This window comes from Dromiciops gliroides, chromosome 2 (genome assembly GCF_019393635.1).
Source record: "Dromiciops gliroides isolate mDroGli1 chromosome 2, mDroGli1.pri, whole genome shotgun sequence".
Classification (NCBI taxonomy): domain Eukaryota; kingdom Metazoa; phylum Chordata; class Mammalia; order Microbiotheria; family Microbiotheriidae; genus Dromiciops; species Dromiciops gliroides.
In genome coordinates this window covers 614,886,771-614,900,829 of record NC_057862.1, presented here as the reverse complement: position 1 = coordinate 614,900,829, position 14,059 = coordinate 614,886,771, and the positions used below count along the sequence as shown (strand labels likewise).

Genomic DNA, 14,059 nt, shown 5'->3' with positions numbered 1-14,059 from the left:
ATTGAGTTATTTAAGTTCTCTGTCTGGTCTTCTGATAGCTTGGGTATTTTATATTTTTGAAGGTAATGCTCTATTTCTTTTGTGTTCTCAGTTTTGTTAGCATAGAAGTGTGAATAAATAACATACACAGTAATTATAGCAATGTAAATATGGAAAGAATAGCTACAAATAAAAAAATCAAAAGCAAATGTAACAAAATTATAAAGATCAAGTGGAATATGAATGAGGAAGATATGAGAAGACACCCCTAATCTGACCCTTCATGGAGGTGAGAGGTCCACACATATACACAATGCACATGTTTTCAGACTCTCAATGTAGTGATTATTTGTGCTGATTTAAAAAAAAAAAAAGAGCTCTTTACAGTTTCCTAAACCTCACAAGAATGGATTTGGATTAGATAATCTTTACTATCTCTTCCATTCTGAAATTCTATGAAATCACTAAAATCCAACAATTGGATCAAGTTTTAATTCTTACAAGATGCCATCCCTGCTTCTTTAGCCCACCCTCATCTTCCTTTCTGACTCCTATATTGCTTGTTCTCTGCATCTCACACTTTGGTACTTGTGCTATGCTAAATGTTCATATGTTTAAGTTCTGTTTCCACCATAGGACTGTAAAGGTCAAGAGGTATGCCAAAGAATGTCTAACACAGTTGAATCATATGTAAAGTACTCAATACATACTTGTTAAACTGAACTGAATTCATGAAAAATATATTTTAGGTCCAAAAGACATATAAAGCACCCCAAAAAACGGGACCTTAAAATAAGTGACACAATTTTTCATGGGTGGATTAATGAGAGAGGAAGAAGACTTTAAATTTAATTTGAATCTGTTACCATATTGTCACATTCAACTTTTAATTCTCTCCTTTAAATGTTCAGATGTTCTTATTACCAATGGCTTCAGTGACAATAGGTACAGGATAATACAAAGTGATGGCCTAAGAAAATTGAGCATGGCCCAATAATTCTTTTAAAAAAATTATCCACAGTGATTTTTTTTTTTTTTAGTGAGGCAATTGGGGTTAAGTGACTTGCCCAAGGTCACACAGCTAGTAAGTGTTAAGTGTCTGAGGCTGGATTTGAACTCAGGTACTCCTGACTCCAGGGCCAGTGCTCTATCCACTGCGCCACCTAGCTGCCCCCACAGTGATTTTAAAAAAAATAATTTTAAAAATATATCATTCTTATAACTACATGAAAAATACTCTGCATGAAAACAGTGAAAATATTATCCAAAAGGAAAATTTGCCAAATCAACTTTCATGTTTGAGGACAAATGATAAGTACTAGGGTAAATACTGAGTGTCTTCATAAAAACAGTAACAATTTATCCAGAGGAAAAAAATTTACTTCTGGTAATTTATTTCAGATTCAGCAAAAATTACTAGGCCTTACTATATGGTAGTTTGTTAATGCTAAACAAAATAAACTACTAAAAATAATTAACATGGCACAACTGGACAGAATGTAAGTGCTTTGTAAAGAAAATATAAGACAAAACCAATGCTGACAAAGAAAATCAGAAGATGAGAAATACCAGATTAGATCTTGCAGTGTAGTATATTTCTTCTGAACTGTCCAAAAAATCGTCACTGTCGGGCTGTTTAGCAGACAGAGACCAAGAAACCCAGGTTATTTACACTTAGAACAAAAGCCACAAATACACAAAGGGAAATTGTCACAAGTGGGATAAGTCCTGCCAACATAATTTTGTTAAGGCAAATGCAAAGTTATGTTATATTAAAAAGCTTCAGAAAAGGCATCTACAATAAACTTTGCATGGTAACATTAAATTTTAGTTTAGGGTTTGAATACACATAATGACAACTTAAGGGGGTAGGAAGAAGCAAAATGAACAAAGCTGCCTTAACAAAACACAATTAGCATTTGTCAATTTCATTTCAATTTTCTCAATATTTCCCACCTCTACTTTTTCTTCCTATCATAAATAAATTTTCCTTTAATCTTCCCTTCCTGTGGATTATGTACTAAATCAGACAATTTCCATGAGATAGTTCCCTCTGTCGGTTTAAAAAAACTGACCAAGTAGATTTAAATATTAAAAAGAAATTTGCCTCCTCAATCTTTATTATTCCTTGATACTCATTTCTGTCACTACTAAATAACAAGGAAAACATTTACTAGATTTCAGATAGATTTCCAAGTTGGATATACAAAGCTTCACTGGAAGTAGTGATTGTCAAGAACTATAATTTTAAAAAGTAAAAATTTCAACTCCCCCTTTAATGTAACACAAATGATATGAATTATTTTAAGCAACTTCCCTTTTAAGAATGTGTCTAACATTACTAAATATCTTAAGAAAACTTGAACAAAAGGCAGATTCTTTTTTTTTTCCCCCTGGAAAAGACCTGTGATTTCATCTGTATAAGGAACTACTGTTGAAGGAGCTTTTCAAAAATCAGCAACTGACTTGAAATTAACAATTGCAGTTTAAAAACTGACTGGAGGCACTAAGGTTAAGTGACTAGCCCATGGTCACAGAGCCAGTACATCTGAGTAAAGACTAGAAACTAGGTCACTAAATTTGGTTTACTTTAAGAACTGAGTTAAAGTTAGGACTCTGATCATATTTTGTACTACACTAAAGTTTTATAAATTGGCCTCTATGCTTAAAGACAGATTATTTAGTTTGAAAATGTGTTCTTTACTGGGACAACATTCTAATTTAAACCCTTGGGAAGTTAGAAAAATATACCTTAATGTACTCAAGAAAATCCAAACACAAAAAATGAAACATAAACAGGAAAAAAATAAAAGGGTCAGCTTCAAAAAAAGTTTAAACAAAAAACATTAAAATTACCATTAAAGTTATTCCAATAGTTTATTAGTGATTTATAAGTCCAGATGACCTATAATAACTAATAATCAATCTTATTAACAGATTTAACAATTTTTGAAACTGCTTACCTTACACTTCCCACATGCTTTAATAAATATTAAGAATACTTTTTTGGGTAAACAGCATTGGTATGTCACAAAGATTAAACAAACAAAAAAATACATCATCAGAGTTAACAACCACAGCTTATATTACTTACCAGCTCATGATGTGGCTCTGTCTCCTTCCTTAAGGGTGGATCAAATTTTACTTGGCCAACTATTAAAAAGAAAAAAAGGTTTGTTTGAAAAAATCTTGAGTAATTGGATTGAAATGTTACTTAGTGAAAAAAAATGCTAAATTTCTGACACCATTCTACTGGCCTAGTTTTAAAAACATTAAGTAAAAGTTCTTATAAAGGAGGAGAAGAGAGATTCAGGAAGGAAGGGGTTATGAGATGTTAAACTTAACTGGCATGTCTGTAGATCTCACAAATTTCATTTCCAGCACTGACAAATAATTTTTTAGAATAATAGAAAATGAAAAGGACTCTTTAAAGCCTGGATCTCATTTGCTGCTTCACCATAGCTTGGCCTTAATATTAGCTATTCAGTCAACACAATCGCCCAGGACATCTTAATTCTGGCCTCAGGTAGGGCAAAGTGCAATTGCATAGAGTCCAACTATTCAATTTGATTCAACCAATATTTAAGTGCCTAAGAATTAAGTATAAGGGACTGTGTGAGGCACTGGGGATGCAGACAATCACAAAGCAATAGGAGCTGACATTCCACTGATGAGATACAGCACACACAGAGAGTACGTCCAGCACCCTACAGAGTAATCTCAAGAAGGAGTAGTGCAAATGGGAAAGAAAAGCAACTCTGGAGTCTGAGGCCATGGGTTCAAAACCCAATTTCAATTTTTATGAGAAAAATAGTAAGGTTCACTCACGAAAGCTCATGTCTGAACCCATCACCTCCACTCAAAACTCCAGTGGCTCCCAATTATCACTTCTAGGAGCAAATACAAAATGCTCTGTTTGACATTCAAAGCTCTTCCTAACCATGCCTCCTCCTGAGTAGGACACTGACATAGATGAACACACTAGGAAGATTAATCAGGAAGTGATTAAAACAATCAACAAAGATATATTAAAGCACATACTCTTTGCCAGGCAGAGTAATTTCCTCCTTATGTTTAGCTTCCCCCCATTAGATTGTAAGCACCTTGAGAGCAGGGACTGTCTTTTACTGATTTGCTTGAGTTATACGTTTTTGCAAGGGAGAGTGAAGAGGTGAGATTAGAATACCAAGATAATGGACATGGGTGGCTAAAAGAATGGTGGTACTTTCAACAGAATAGGGGAGAGGTTTGGTAGAGGGATAGGTTTGGAGAGAAAGCCGAGTTGTGTTAGATTTGCTGAATTTGAAATATCAATAAAACAATTAATTTGAAATGTTGAACTGTTAGTTGGTAATGTGGAATGGAACTCAGAAAAAATAGTGGAGAAACATATTTAAATATATAAATCTAGGCATCATCTGCATAGATATCTACATAGATAGATAATTAAATCCATGGGAACTGATGAAGTCACCAAGAAAGAATGTTGTGAGAAACAAATGAGATAACAAATGTAAAGAGTTTTGCAAATCTTAGAAGGCTATTTAAACATAGCTATTATTATCACTGTTCCACAGAGAGGAAGAAGGGTGCTAAGAGAAAGTGGTATCATTAACAGGAATAGGGAAGTCAGGAAGAAAAGCAGATTTTGGGGAAAAGATAATGAATTTAGTTTTGAACATGTTGAATATGAAGTGCTGATGGAGAGGTTTCTATTAAGTAATATAACTGAATGTTTTAATACTCCTTTAAAACATTGAAGACACTGAGATAGAAGTGGGGACATAAGCATAAAACACCAGAGTCAAGACAAAATTAAACATTTCGTTAAGACTCTATTGTTTGCAAGGCAGAATACAGACACTAAGAATCTGGGAGATTAAAAAAAAGGCCTATCTTTCATACTCTTCCAATACATTATTCAGGGATCTTTTATAGGTATTCCTGCTACTGACATAACAAAACAAAACAAAACAAAAAACTCTATTCTTCTGTAATTTAATTAAGTAGTTGTACCAAAAAATTTATCACCATATAGCCAACCAGGTAATGAACAAGTTTACTGAGATTGTTTGAAGCTTGGTTGGTTCTCATAAGACATACATTCTCTTCTCCTTTTATACTATTTCACCAGGTAATTTCACCACCATTCCTCTGTTGATGATTCTCAAATCTACCTATCCTTTCTGCTGACCTCCCATCTCACATCTCCAACTGCCTTTTAGATATCTTGAACTACATGTCCAGTAGACATCTTAAACTCAACATGTCCAAAACCAGATCCATTCTCTTTCCCCCAAATCTTCCCCACCTCTTACCTTCCCTATTATTGTAGAATATAATCATTTTCTTAGGCTCTCAGGCTTGGAATCTAGGTGTTATGCTCATTTCCTCACAACTCACACCCTCCATATCTAATCTCCTGCCAATATCTATTGATTTTACCTTTGCAACATATCTCAGCTGTGTCCCCTTCTCTCCTCTGACAATGCCATCACTCTGGTGCAGATCCTTGTTATCTCATGCCTGGACTACTGCAATAGGCTGCTAGTGGGTCTACCTGCCTCAAGTCTCTATCCCCTCTGATCTAGTCTCCATTCAATTGCCAAAATGATTTTTCTAAAGTACAGGTCCAAATTCAACATCAATAAACTCTAGTGGCTCCCTCTTACCTCTAGGATCAAACATAAAATCCCAAAGCCTGGGGGCAGCTAGATGGCGCAGTGGATAGAGCACTGGCCCTGGAGTCAGGAGGACCTGAGTTCAAATCCAGCCTCAGACACTTAACACTTACTGGCTGTGTGACCCTGGGCAAGTCACTTAACCCCAATTGCCTCACACACAAAAAAGAAAAAAAAAATCCCAAAGCCTTTTATAAACTAGCCCCTTCCTCTTTTTCCAGTACTCTTACACCTGACTCCAATATTCTTCTAGCCAGTGGCAATGGTCTCCTTGCTGTTTCACCAACCAGAAACTCCATCTTGGGGTCCCAGGCCTTTTCTCTGGCTGTCCCCCCATGTGTGTTATGCTCTTCCTCCTCATCTCTGCCTACTGACTTCCTTAAAATCTCAATTTCTATAAGAAGCTTTCCTAAACGCCTCTTAATTCTAGTGCTTTCTCTTTTTCAATCATTTCCTCTTTATATTGTATGTGGCTTGTTTGCTTGTTGCCTCCTCCCATTGACCACGGGCTCCTTAAGGGCAGGGATTGTCTTTCTGCCTCTTTTTTCTATTCCCAGTCCATAGCACAGTGCCTGGCACATTATAACTTCTTAATATCTACTGACTGGTTGACTATAATTCATGCCTGTATCTTTCCTCCTTTGTAGTGGATTTCTCCTTCTATCTATCCTTCCCTATAGAAAGGTATCCAGTGGAACCCGTCAGTCAGGAAGATCTGGGTTGAAGTCCCAATAATGACACATACTGGCTATGTGATCTGGGACAATTATTTAAGGCTTAATATTGCAGAACAGTTTCTTATATACATTGATAGAAATAGTTTCCTCACCAGGCAAATATACATAATGTAAAATATGTACAATCTGTATAGACAGATATATAATAAATAGCACTTTGCAAAAGATCTCTAGTCAGAGTGAGGGACAAACATTCATCAAACTGAAGGGGATCTTTAGTAATGCAAATGCACAGTTAAATGATCATAACAACAAAACAATCAAACTCATTTCTGAGACCTTAGAAGAAAATAGGCTTGGTTGAGAAACAATTTCCACCTGGCCGGCCTGTGCTTCTCCTTTTGATCTAATACCAGAGCCAACAGAACCGATGCCGTTCAGTTTTTATTCCTTCCTTCCTTTCTTTTTTTTTTTTTGAGCTGGGAGGGGTGGCACCTTGGAGAAGAGTCAAGGACAGGAAAGAGAAATAACTCTACTTGCTTACTTTCCAATACCACCCACAGCTAGTACAGGAACAGAACCTACATTCAAATGTACAAGCATTTATTAAGATGGACCATATGCATTAAGAGAGAAGCAGGCTAGGTGGCTTGGGGAGATAGAAAGTTCAGATGAGCAACAATAGTCTCTGTCATTAAGAAACTTAGAAGAGGGATAAAACAAAAATGTAGATACAATAACTATAATACATGAGATCAATTTATCAGGGGGTTACAAACAAATTGTTATGGTGAGATAGAAAGGGGCTAGAAAATTGTTAATTGCTATTCTCAGCAATACAATGATCTAATCCTAAAGGACTAATGATGAAGCATACCATCTACCTCTAAAGAAAGAATTGATAATGATTGATTGAACACAGACTGAAACATGCTATTTTCACTTTCCTTTTTTTTCTTTTATTCGTTTTCTTGTACAAAATGACTATTATGGTAATGTTTTACACAACTGCACATGTACAACCTATATCTGATTGCTTACTACCTCATGGAGGGGGAAGGGAAGGAGGGATAAAATTTGGAACTCAAAACTTTAAATAAAAAGTTCATTATTTAAAAAAAAAAGAAAATTGCTAATTGGAGGGAGAAAAGACATTACAGGAGGGAGGCTCTGAGAAGCCCCAATTAAAGAAATGGCATGTGAGATCTGAATTTGGCTTTGAGTGATGCATAAAAAGTTAACGGGAAGAGAGTGGGAGGGAAGCCATCTTGGGAAGATGGAGATCAAAGACAAGTAGAGGAAAAGCCTTTATAGAGGGAAAGAAAATGGTCTAACCAAGTCAGATTTTAGCAAGACTTTGCAAATGACTGAGCTTGTGAACATCTCCTCATGTTTTTCTTTTAGCTTCTTTCAAAACTTAGCTCAGATATCACTTTCTCTATGAGGTTTTCCATGATTCTCTCAACTACCAGTGCCTCTCCTGCTCCTTTTCCCATCATCTTCTATTTATGGTGTGTGTGTGTGTGTGTGTGTGTGTGTGTGTGCGTGCGTGCGCACGCACATGCACATACAAGTTCCTTTAAAGTGGAGTCTATTTTGTGTTATTAGTCTCTGTATCTTCAGCACCCAAAACAGTGTCTAGCACACAGATTATGCTTAATAAAAACTTACTTACTGAGTAAACCTGGTTGATGGGAAGAACACTGTTGTTCCTCAACAGAAATAGGCATATTTGGAGGAAAGTCAGGCTTAGAGGAAAAGGTAACAAGGAGTTTGCTTTTAGACATGTCTGTACGAAGATAGATCGAGATGCCTAAGGAATACCTGTCAGAGTAATCCAACAGGCCATTATTAATGGGGAATGGTAACTTAAGATACAGAAATCACTGTTTATGCAAATCTCGAAGTCATCAGCAGAGATAACTGAATCTATGGGAGTTGATGAGATCACCAAAAATATCAGGATAAAGGACAAAGAACGTGCCTTCTAGGATACCAAGTAGAGGAGTAAGACACCTAGATTCCAGCAAAGTATCTTGAGAAAGAACGGTCCAATAGATAGGAGATTTTGGAGAAAGTAGTCCAGTAAGAAGTGATCAAGAGTGCCAACCACTATAAAAAGGTCAAGAAGGATGGGGATTAGGAAGTCCTTAGATTTATTAATTAAATGATTTATTGTTAAATATAAAGCAATCATTTTCAGGTGACTGGCAAGGTTGAAAGACATTGAAAGGCATTGAGCATCAGCAAAGAGTGAAATTTTTTCCCCTAGAAGCTTGGCTTTAAAGCTGTGTGTGTGTGTGTGTGTGTGTGTGTGTGTGTGTCTTAAGGGAACAAAGATATAGGATGATAGCTTGAGTCAAGTGAAGATTTTTAAAGAACTGGAGAGTTCTAGGTCTGTTTGAAGGAAGTGGGGGGAAAGGAAACAAAGATTAAAGAGAAGGTTTACTGAAGGGCCAAACTACCTAGGGGAGAGAAAGGGAGGGAATGGATCAAGGGCACAGGAAGAGAGGATGGTCTAAGTAAGCAGGGTCTTTTCTTCTTTTAAGAAGACCAAAGGAGGAGAGAAGGGAATGATGCTGAATGATTTCAAGATATGGCATAGGGGAGAAGTTCATGATGGCTTGCATGTATTTCCTGGTAACACAGGTGTTAAGGTCTTCTGTTGAGAAGGAGAAGACGGTGGTATAGGAGGCTTGAGGAGAAAAGGTATAGAATAGCTGCTATGTGCAGTGTTCCAGTTAAGTAGGAAAGAATGAAAGGACTTCTGGGTTAATTTTAAATGTGATTAATATAAATTTGTTATAGATGGGGTTAATCATAGTTGTATGACTTCTTCTAGCTGTGCTGAGTATCAAACTTGAAGGAGTAAGGCAGGTAGACAGATCTGGCAAGATGAAACCATTGGTAGGCCAAGGAAGCAATAGGATAGTTGTACAGCTGAACTTATTAAGGGTATTAAGATTATGAAATGACTAATATGATGTTTTATATAATTGCATATGTATAACCTATGACTGATTGATTACCATCTCAGGGAGGGGAAAAATTTGGAACTCAAAATTTTAAATAAAAATGTTTATTATTAAACAACAACAAAAAAAGGATGCTAAAATTGTGAAAGGAGGAAAAGGCAAGAAGAGGAGTGACGGACTAGGATGAGATAAAAGGGGGAAGTGACTAGAAGTTGGCGTAAGGACAAGTAACAGGGTTAGGAGTAAAGTATGGAGAGAGAAAAGTGATTAGCAGGTTATGGTGAGACACTGGAATATCAATTCGAGATCAGTGCTTGTGATTAATTGTGAAATCAAGAGCCTGATGCTACCTGTGTGATTATAGGGTAGGATATGATCATTTAAGAGGCTAATGAACTAAGAGTCCAGGATGCTCAAGAGTACTTCAATATATATGTTAATGAGTCCAAGCAAAAAGGCAGCAGTTGGAGCAAAAAAAACTATGAATCTGTTAATCTGTTGTTAAATTCCTTGAGAAAGGAAAAGAGAGGATGATGAATGATGGTGGTCAAGGAGAATGTCTTGAAATGGCAGTGAGGGGCTAGATGTTCCTATTCCTCCTCTTACTATTGTTCTATAAGAAATGATAAGAAGATGAATTTCAGAAAGACTTACATGAATTGATGCTGAGTAAAATGAGCAGAACCAAGAGAGCATTGTACACAGTTATCAACATTATTTTGTGATGATCAACTATGACAGACTTAACTCTTCTCAGCAATACAATGATCCAAAAAAACGCCAAAAGACTTATAGTGGAAAATGCTCTCCACATTCAGGAAAAAAATGATGGAGTTTGAATGCAGACTGAAGCATACTATTTTCACTTTTGTTGTTGCTTTTTTGTTATTGTTCTTGTTTATGCTTTCCTGGTTTTTTTTTCCCTTTTGTTCTGATTAATGTGGAAATATGTTTAACATGATAGTAATGTACAACCTATATCAAATTGCTTGCTGGCCTCGTGAGGGGGAGGGTGGAAGAAAAATTTGGAATTCAAAAATATCTTTACATGTAATTGAGAAAAATCAAAAATCAAAATCAAAATATGTTCCTATTCCTCCTCTTAATCCAAAGCATATGAGCCATAAAGAAAGGTACATACAACATTTGAGAGGACAGCCAGAAATGCTGTGTTTTCTGAGGAGAGCTAGTCTTCTATGAGTGAAAGTGAGTGGAAGTCCTGTCAGAGGATGAGATCTAAGAGGAAGGGAAATATGGGATCATTAAAAGCAGTGCTAAACTTTTCAAAGACCAGCCAGCCCACTTTCTGCCTCTGGCTCAATGCTAGGTCCAGCTCACTGTACCCAGAGAAGTTATCTATGGGCTTTCTGTCCAACTCTGTATATAGTCTAGACAAGAGGTAATTTTCATTCCTTTGGGTTTTCCTAGCTGGCTAGTTAGGCTGAACTCTTTTGAGTGATGATGTGTCCCATTTAAGCAGCTCTGCAATGTTCCAAGGTTTAAAGCAATTGGCACAACACTGTCAACAAGCAAAGGCACCTGTGGAACCCTGTCCTCTATAGCAGAGGTCCTTAACCTTTGTTGTTTCATGGATCACTTCGGCAGTTTGGTGAGTTATAGACCCTTTCTCAGAATACACAGTATTACAAATGAAATCAATTTTATTGAAATGCAGTTTTTGAAATATGAAAAAAGCAAGTTCACAGAACCCAATTTCACTCCTTTATAGCTCTTTGGGGGTAATGGTGCTCTATGCCTCAATGCTAAAGCAATGTTGGCAAACTATTAGTATTAAAAAGATGGCCCTTTGCTTTTGTCACATGCTTAAGGTCAGGTAAAAAGCTTTGCAAGGGCACAAAAGCAACCCAGTCCACTCCTTCCTTACTGTTCAAATATGAGCCCAACTTACTGATAATCTATGCTGTCTATTCCAGATATATGTGTTGTTGGACAAGCTCTATTGAGTTTCCATCTAAATGTATGCTTAAATCTGGCAATGGATAGTCCAACTTCACTAATATAAAGATGGACAGGACAAACCCCTTTGTACAATCACACACCTCTTCCAGGAGAATTTGTAATATTTTGGGACTTGATATAATCAATACAAATCCACCAGCAATGCTACCTCTATGGCAAGTTATACTGTTAAGAGTACAGGTTGAGAAGCAAGGAAACTTGGATTTTAAATTCAATTCTGTCTCTAATTTATTCTATGATCTTCAGGAAATCTAAATTTTTTTTATGTCTATTTTCTAACAAATGGGGACAATAAGAGCTATAGGATTATTAGAGTTAATGGTATAATAAATGAGGAAATGCTTTGAAAAGCTAATAGGTTAGTCAGTTAATAAACATTTATTAAGCACTGTTAAGTTTTGGGGATACAAAGAAAAGCAAGATAATCTCTGCTCTCAAGGAGCTCAAACAAATTAGGGGTGGGGGAATGGGGGGATGGGGGAAGAGCAGACACAAGCAATTTTTAAGTGCCTACACTGGGCTAAGCACTTTACAAATATTATCTCATCTCAGATCATGGCAGAAACAACTCTGTACAAACAGGATCTATGCTGAATAGACAGGAAATGGTGGTTGGTTGGCCAACGTTACAAATGTCATTCATGACGTCGGGGGTAATATCGTGACTTACACTGAATTGGATTTAAGTAGGTCGTGCATGTTCACCAACCTCACTCTCTCCTCCAAAGCCATCTAAGATCTAGGTCCAACGGCAAGATATCTATCAGGATGACTAGGGATGGCCCCAGATGTTTTAAGGCAATTAAGGTTAAGTGACTTGTCAGTGTTGCACAGCAAGTGTCTGAGGTGAGATTTGAATTCAGGTCCTCCCAATTTCAGGGCCAGTGCTCTATCCACTGCGCCACCTGGTCCCCTTTATATATAGGAAATAATCGACAAAGGGAAGGCATTATACTCAGAGGAGGTCAGGGAATGTCTCCTAGAGAAGGCAAGATTTTAGCTGGGTCTTGAAGGAGGTCAGGGAAAGCAGAAAGCAGAGATGAGGCAGGAGAGAATTCTAGGCATGGGAGACAATCAGAGAAAATGTCTGTAGTTCAAAGATAGACTGCCTTGTGGGAGGACCAGCAAGGAGGCCACCAGTGTCACTGGATCATGGGGTATATCAGGGTGGGGTGGAATCAGGTGATGAACAGAGGATTTTATATGTGAACCTAGAAGGGTTAGGGAGTCTTTGCGCTTTACTGAGAAGAGAGGCAACATGGTCAGAGCTAAGTGGAGGAAGGATTGATACAGAGAGAGACTTGAAACAGGTAGATCCACCAGCAGCTACTGTACTCATGCAGGCCTGCACCATAGAGACAGTGCTGTCAGAGGAGAGAAGAAAGTACATTTGAGAGATGCTACAAAGGGAAAATCGACAGGCCTTGGAACCAGATTAGATACAGAGGCAGGGGAAGGGGAAGTCTATATAAATAAAAAGTACAACAAGGATAACAATTCCCACTACTAAGGCTGCCACTGTTTTAAAAGCTATCTCTGTCAAGAGATGATGTCAAGTAGTGATATGGATAGGTAGATGCTACCAGGTACTCTAGGAAAAAAAGGCTTTTTACTCCCCAATCCCCCTTCCAAAAAACTCCAAAATACATCACCCAGGAAGGCTGTAACAAAGCGATATATTTAAAAATTTCTATTTAAGTCAATTAGAATGTAAACTTGAGTTTAATAAGTTTGCATCCTGGATGTCTAAAATTATAATTACTGCTTAATATTTTAAAAAATAAATTAAATGAACTTATATATCAATATTTGAATGCTTAGTGGGAAAACAAAGTATTTTTTAAAGTATTTTTTTCCTTTCAAATTCACAGCAAATAAACTTGGAGAAAAAAAATAAAGACAAGTACAAGTCTAAATCTCAATACTTGAAAAAATTGTTTTTTTCTGCAGTTATATGAATTGTGTTATATATGCTTACAGTTTATCTCAGAGCGTGTCTTTTCTTCTCTCACATTTCTACTTGTTGAATGAATTCTGTGAGGCACAACAACCAGAGGCTAGGAAAGAGAAAAAAAAAATAACAAAAGCAGAGCTTTTGATAATAAAAGATATAGACTAGTCCATGCATTTTCCTAAATTTGGAATAAATTCTTCATTCTAGGCAAAAATATAAACAACATAATATAGCACTTTTGTAAATGTTAAAAAAAATAGCCCACCAATTTATGTAACTGGAAACCCCAAAATCATAATTCATAATACTTACATGGCCTAAATCATTTGCTTTAAAGGTTGTCTAAAATCAGTATTAAAATAGATACCACAATGTATTTTGCATATATGTAAGCATACATATGTATATATGCATACACAGATACAAAAACTTTTAAATTAAATACTTATTATAAAGAAGATGAAAAACTAAACACTCATTTCTGGATCTGTTAGTGTTAAATTCAAGAAGATACTGAAATTTTTTTTCTAAGAACAGGCTACAATGTAAGAACTGCAAAGGGAATGTCATATAATGGGAAATAATAATTCATGCCATTTATATAGCATAGAATTTACAAAAAACTTTATATTCTTTCATTTTATCTTCAAAGCAACCTTATGAGATCTATGTATCTATGCTATTATTTCCATTTTAAAGATGTAAAAAGGAAGGCCCAATGAGGCAAAGGTAATATAAAGTCGGTAAATTCTGGAGCTAGGATTTGAACCCAGGTATTCTGATTCTGAAACCAGCACCACAGCTCCAGGAGGT

The 14,059-nt window shown here is 36.4% G+C and overlaps 1 protein-coding gene across 4 annotated transcripts in view; it reads right to left on the bottom strand.

Moving 5' to 3' along the window:
* The window catches only part of MAP4K3 (mitogen-activated protein kinase kinase kinase kinase 3), a 195,150-nt gene that overhangs the window by 58,476 nt on the left and 122,615 nt on the right, over positions 1–14,059 (bottom strand). For 2 of the 4 annotated variants that reach the window (XM_043988090.1, XM_043988091.1), the window contains exons 13-15: positions 13,271–13,349; positions 3,074–3,132; positions 1,549–1,611 (exon numbers count right to left, since the gene is read on the bottom strand). In XM_043988090.1, coding sequence (XP_043844025.1) covers positions 1,549–1,611; positions 3,074–3,132; positions 13,271–13,349 — 201 coding nt within the window. The remainder of the gene's footprint in view (positions 1–1,548; positions 1,612–3,073; positions 3,133–13,270; positions 13,350–14,059) is intronic. The other 2 variants (XM_043988092.1, XM_043988093.1) reach the window with 1 other exon arrangement.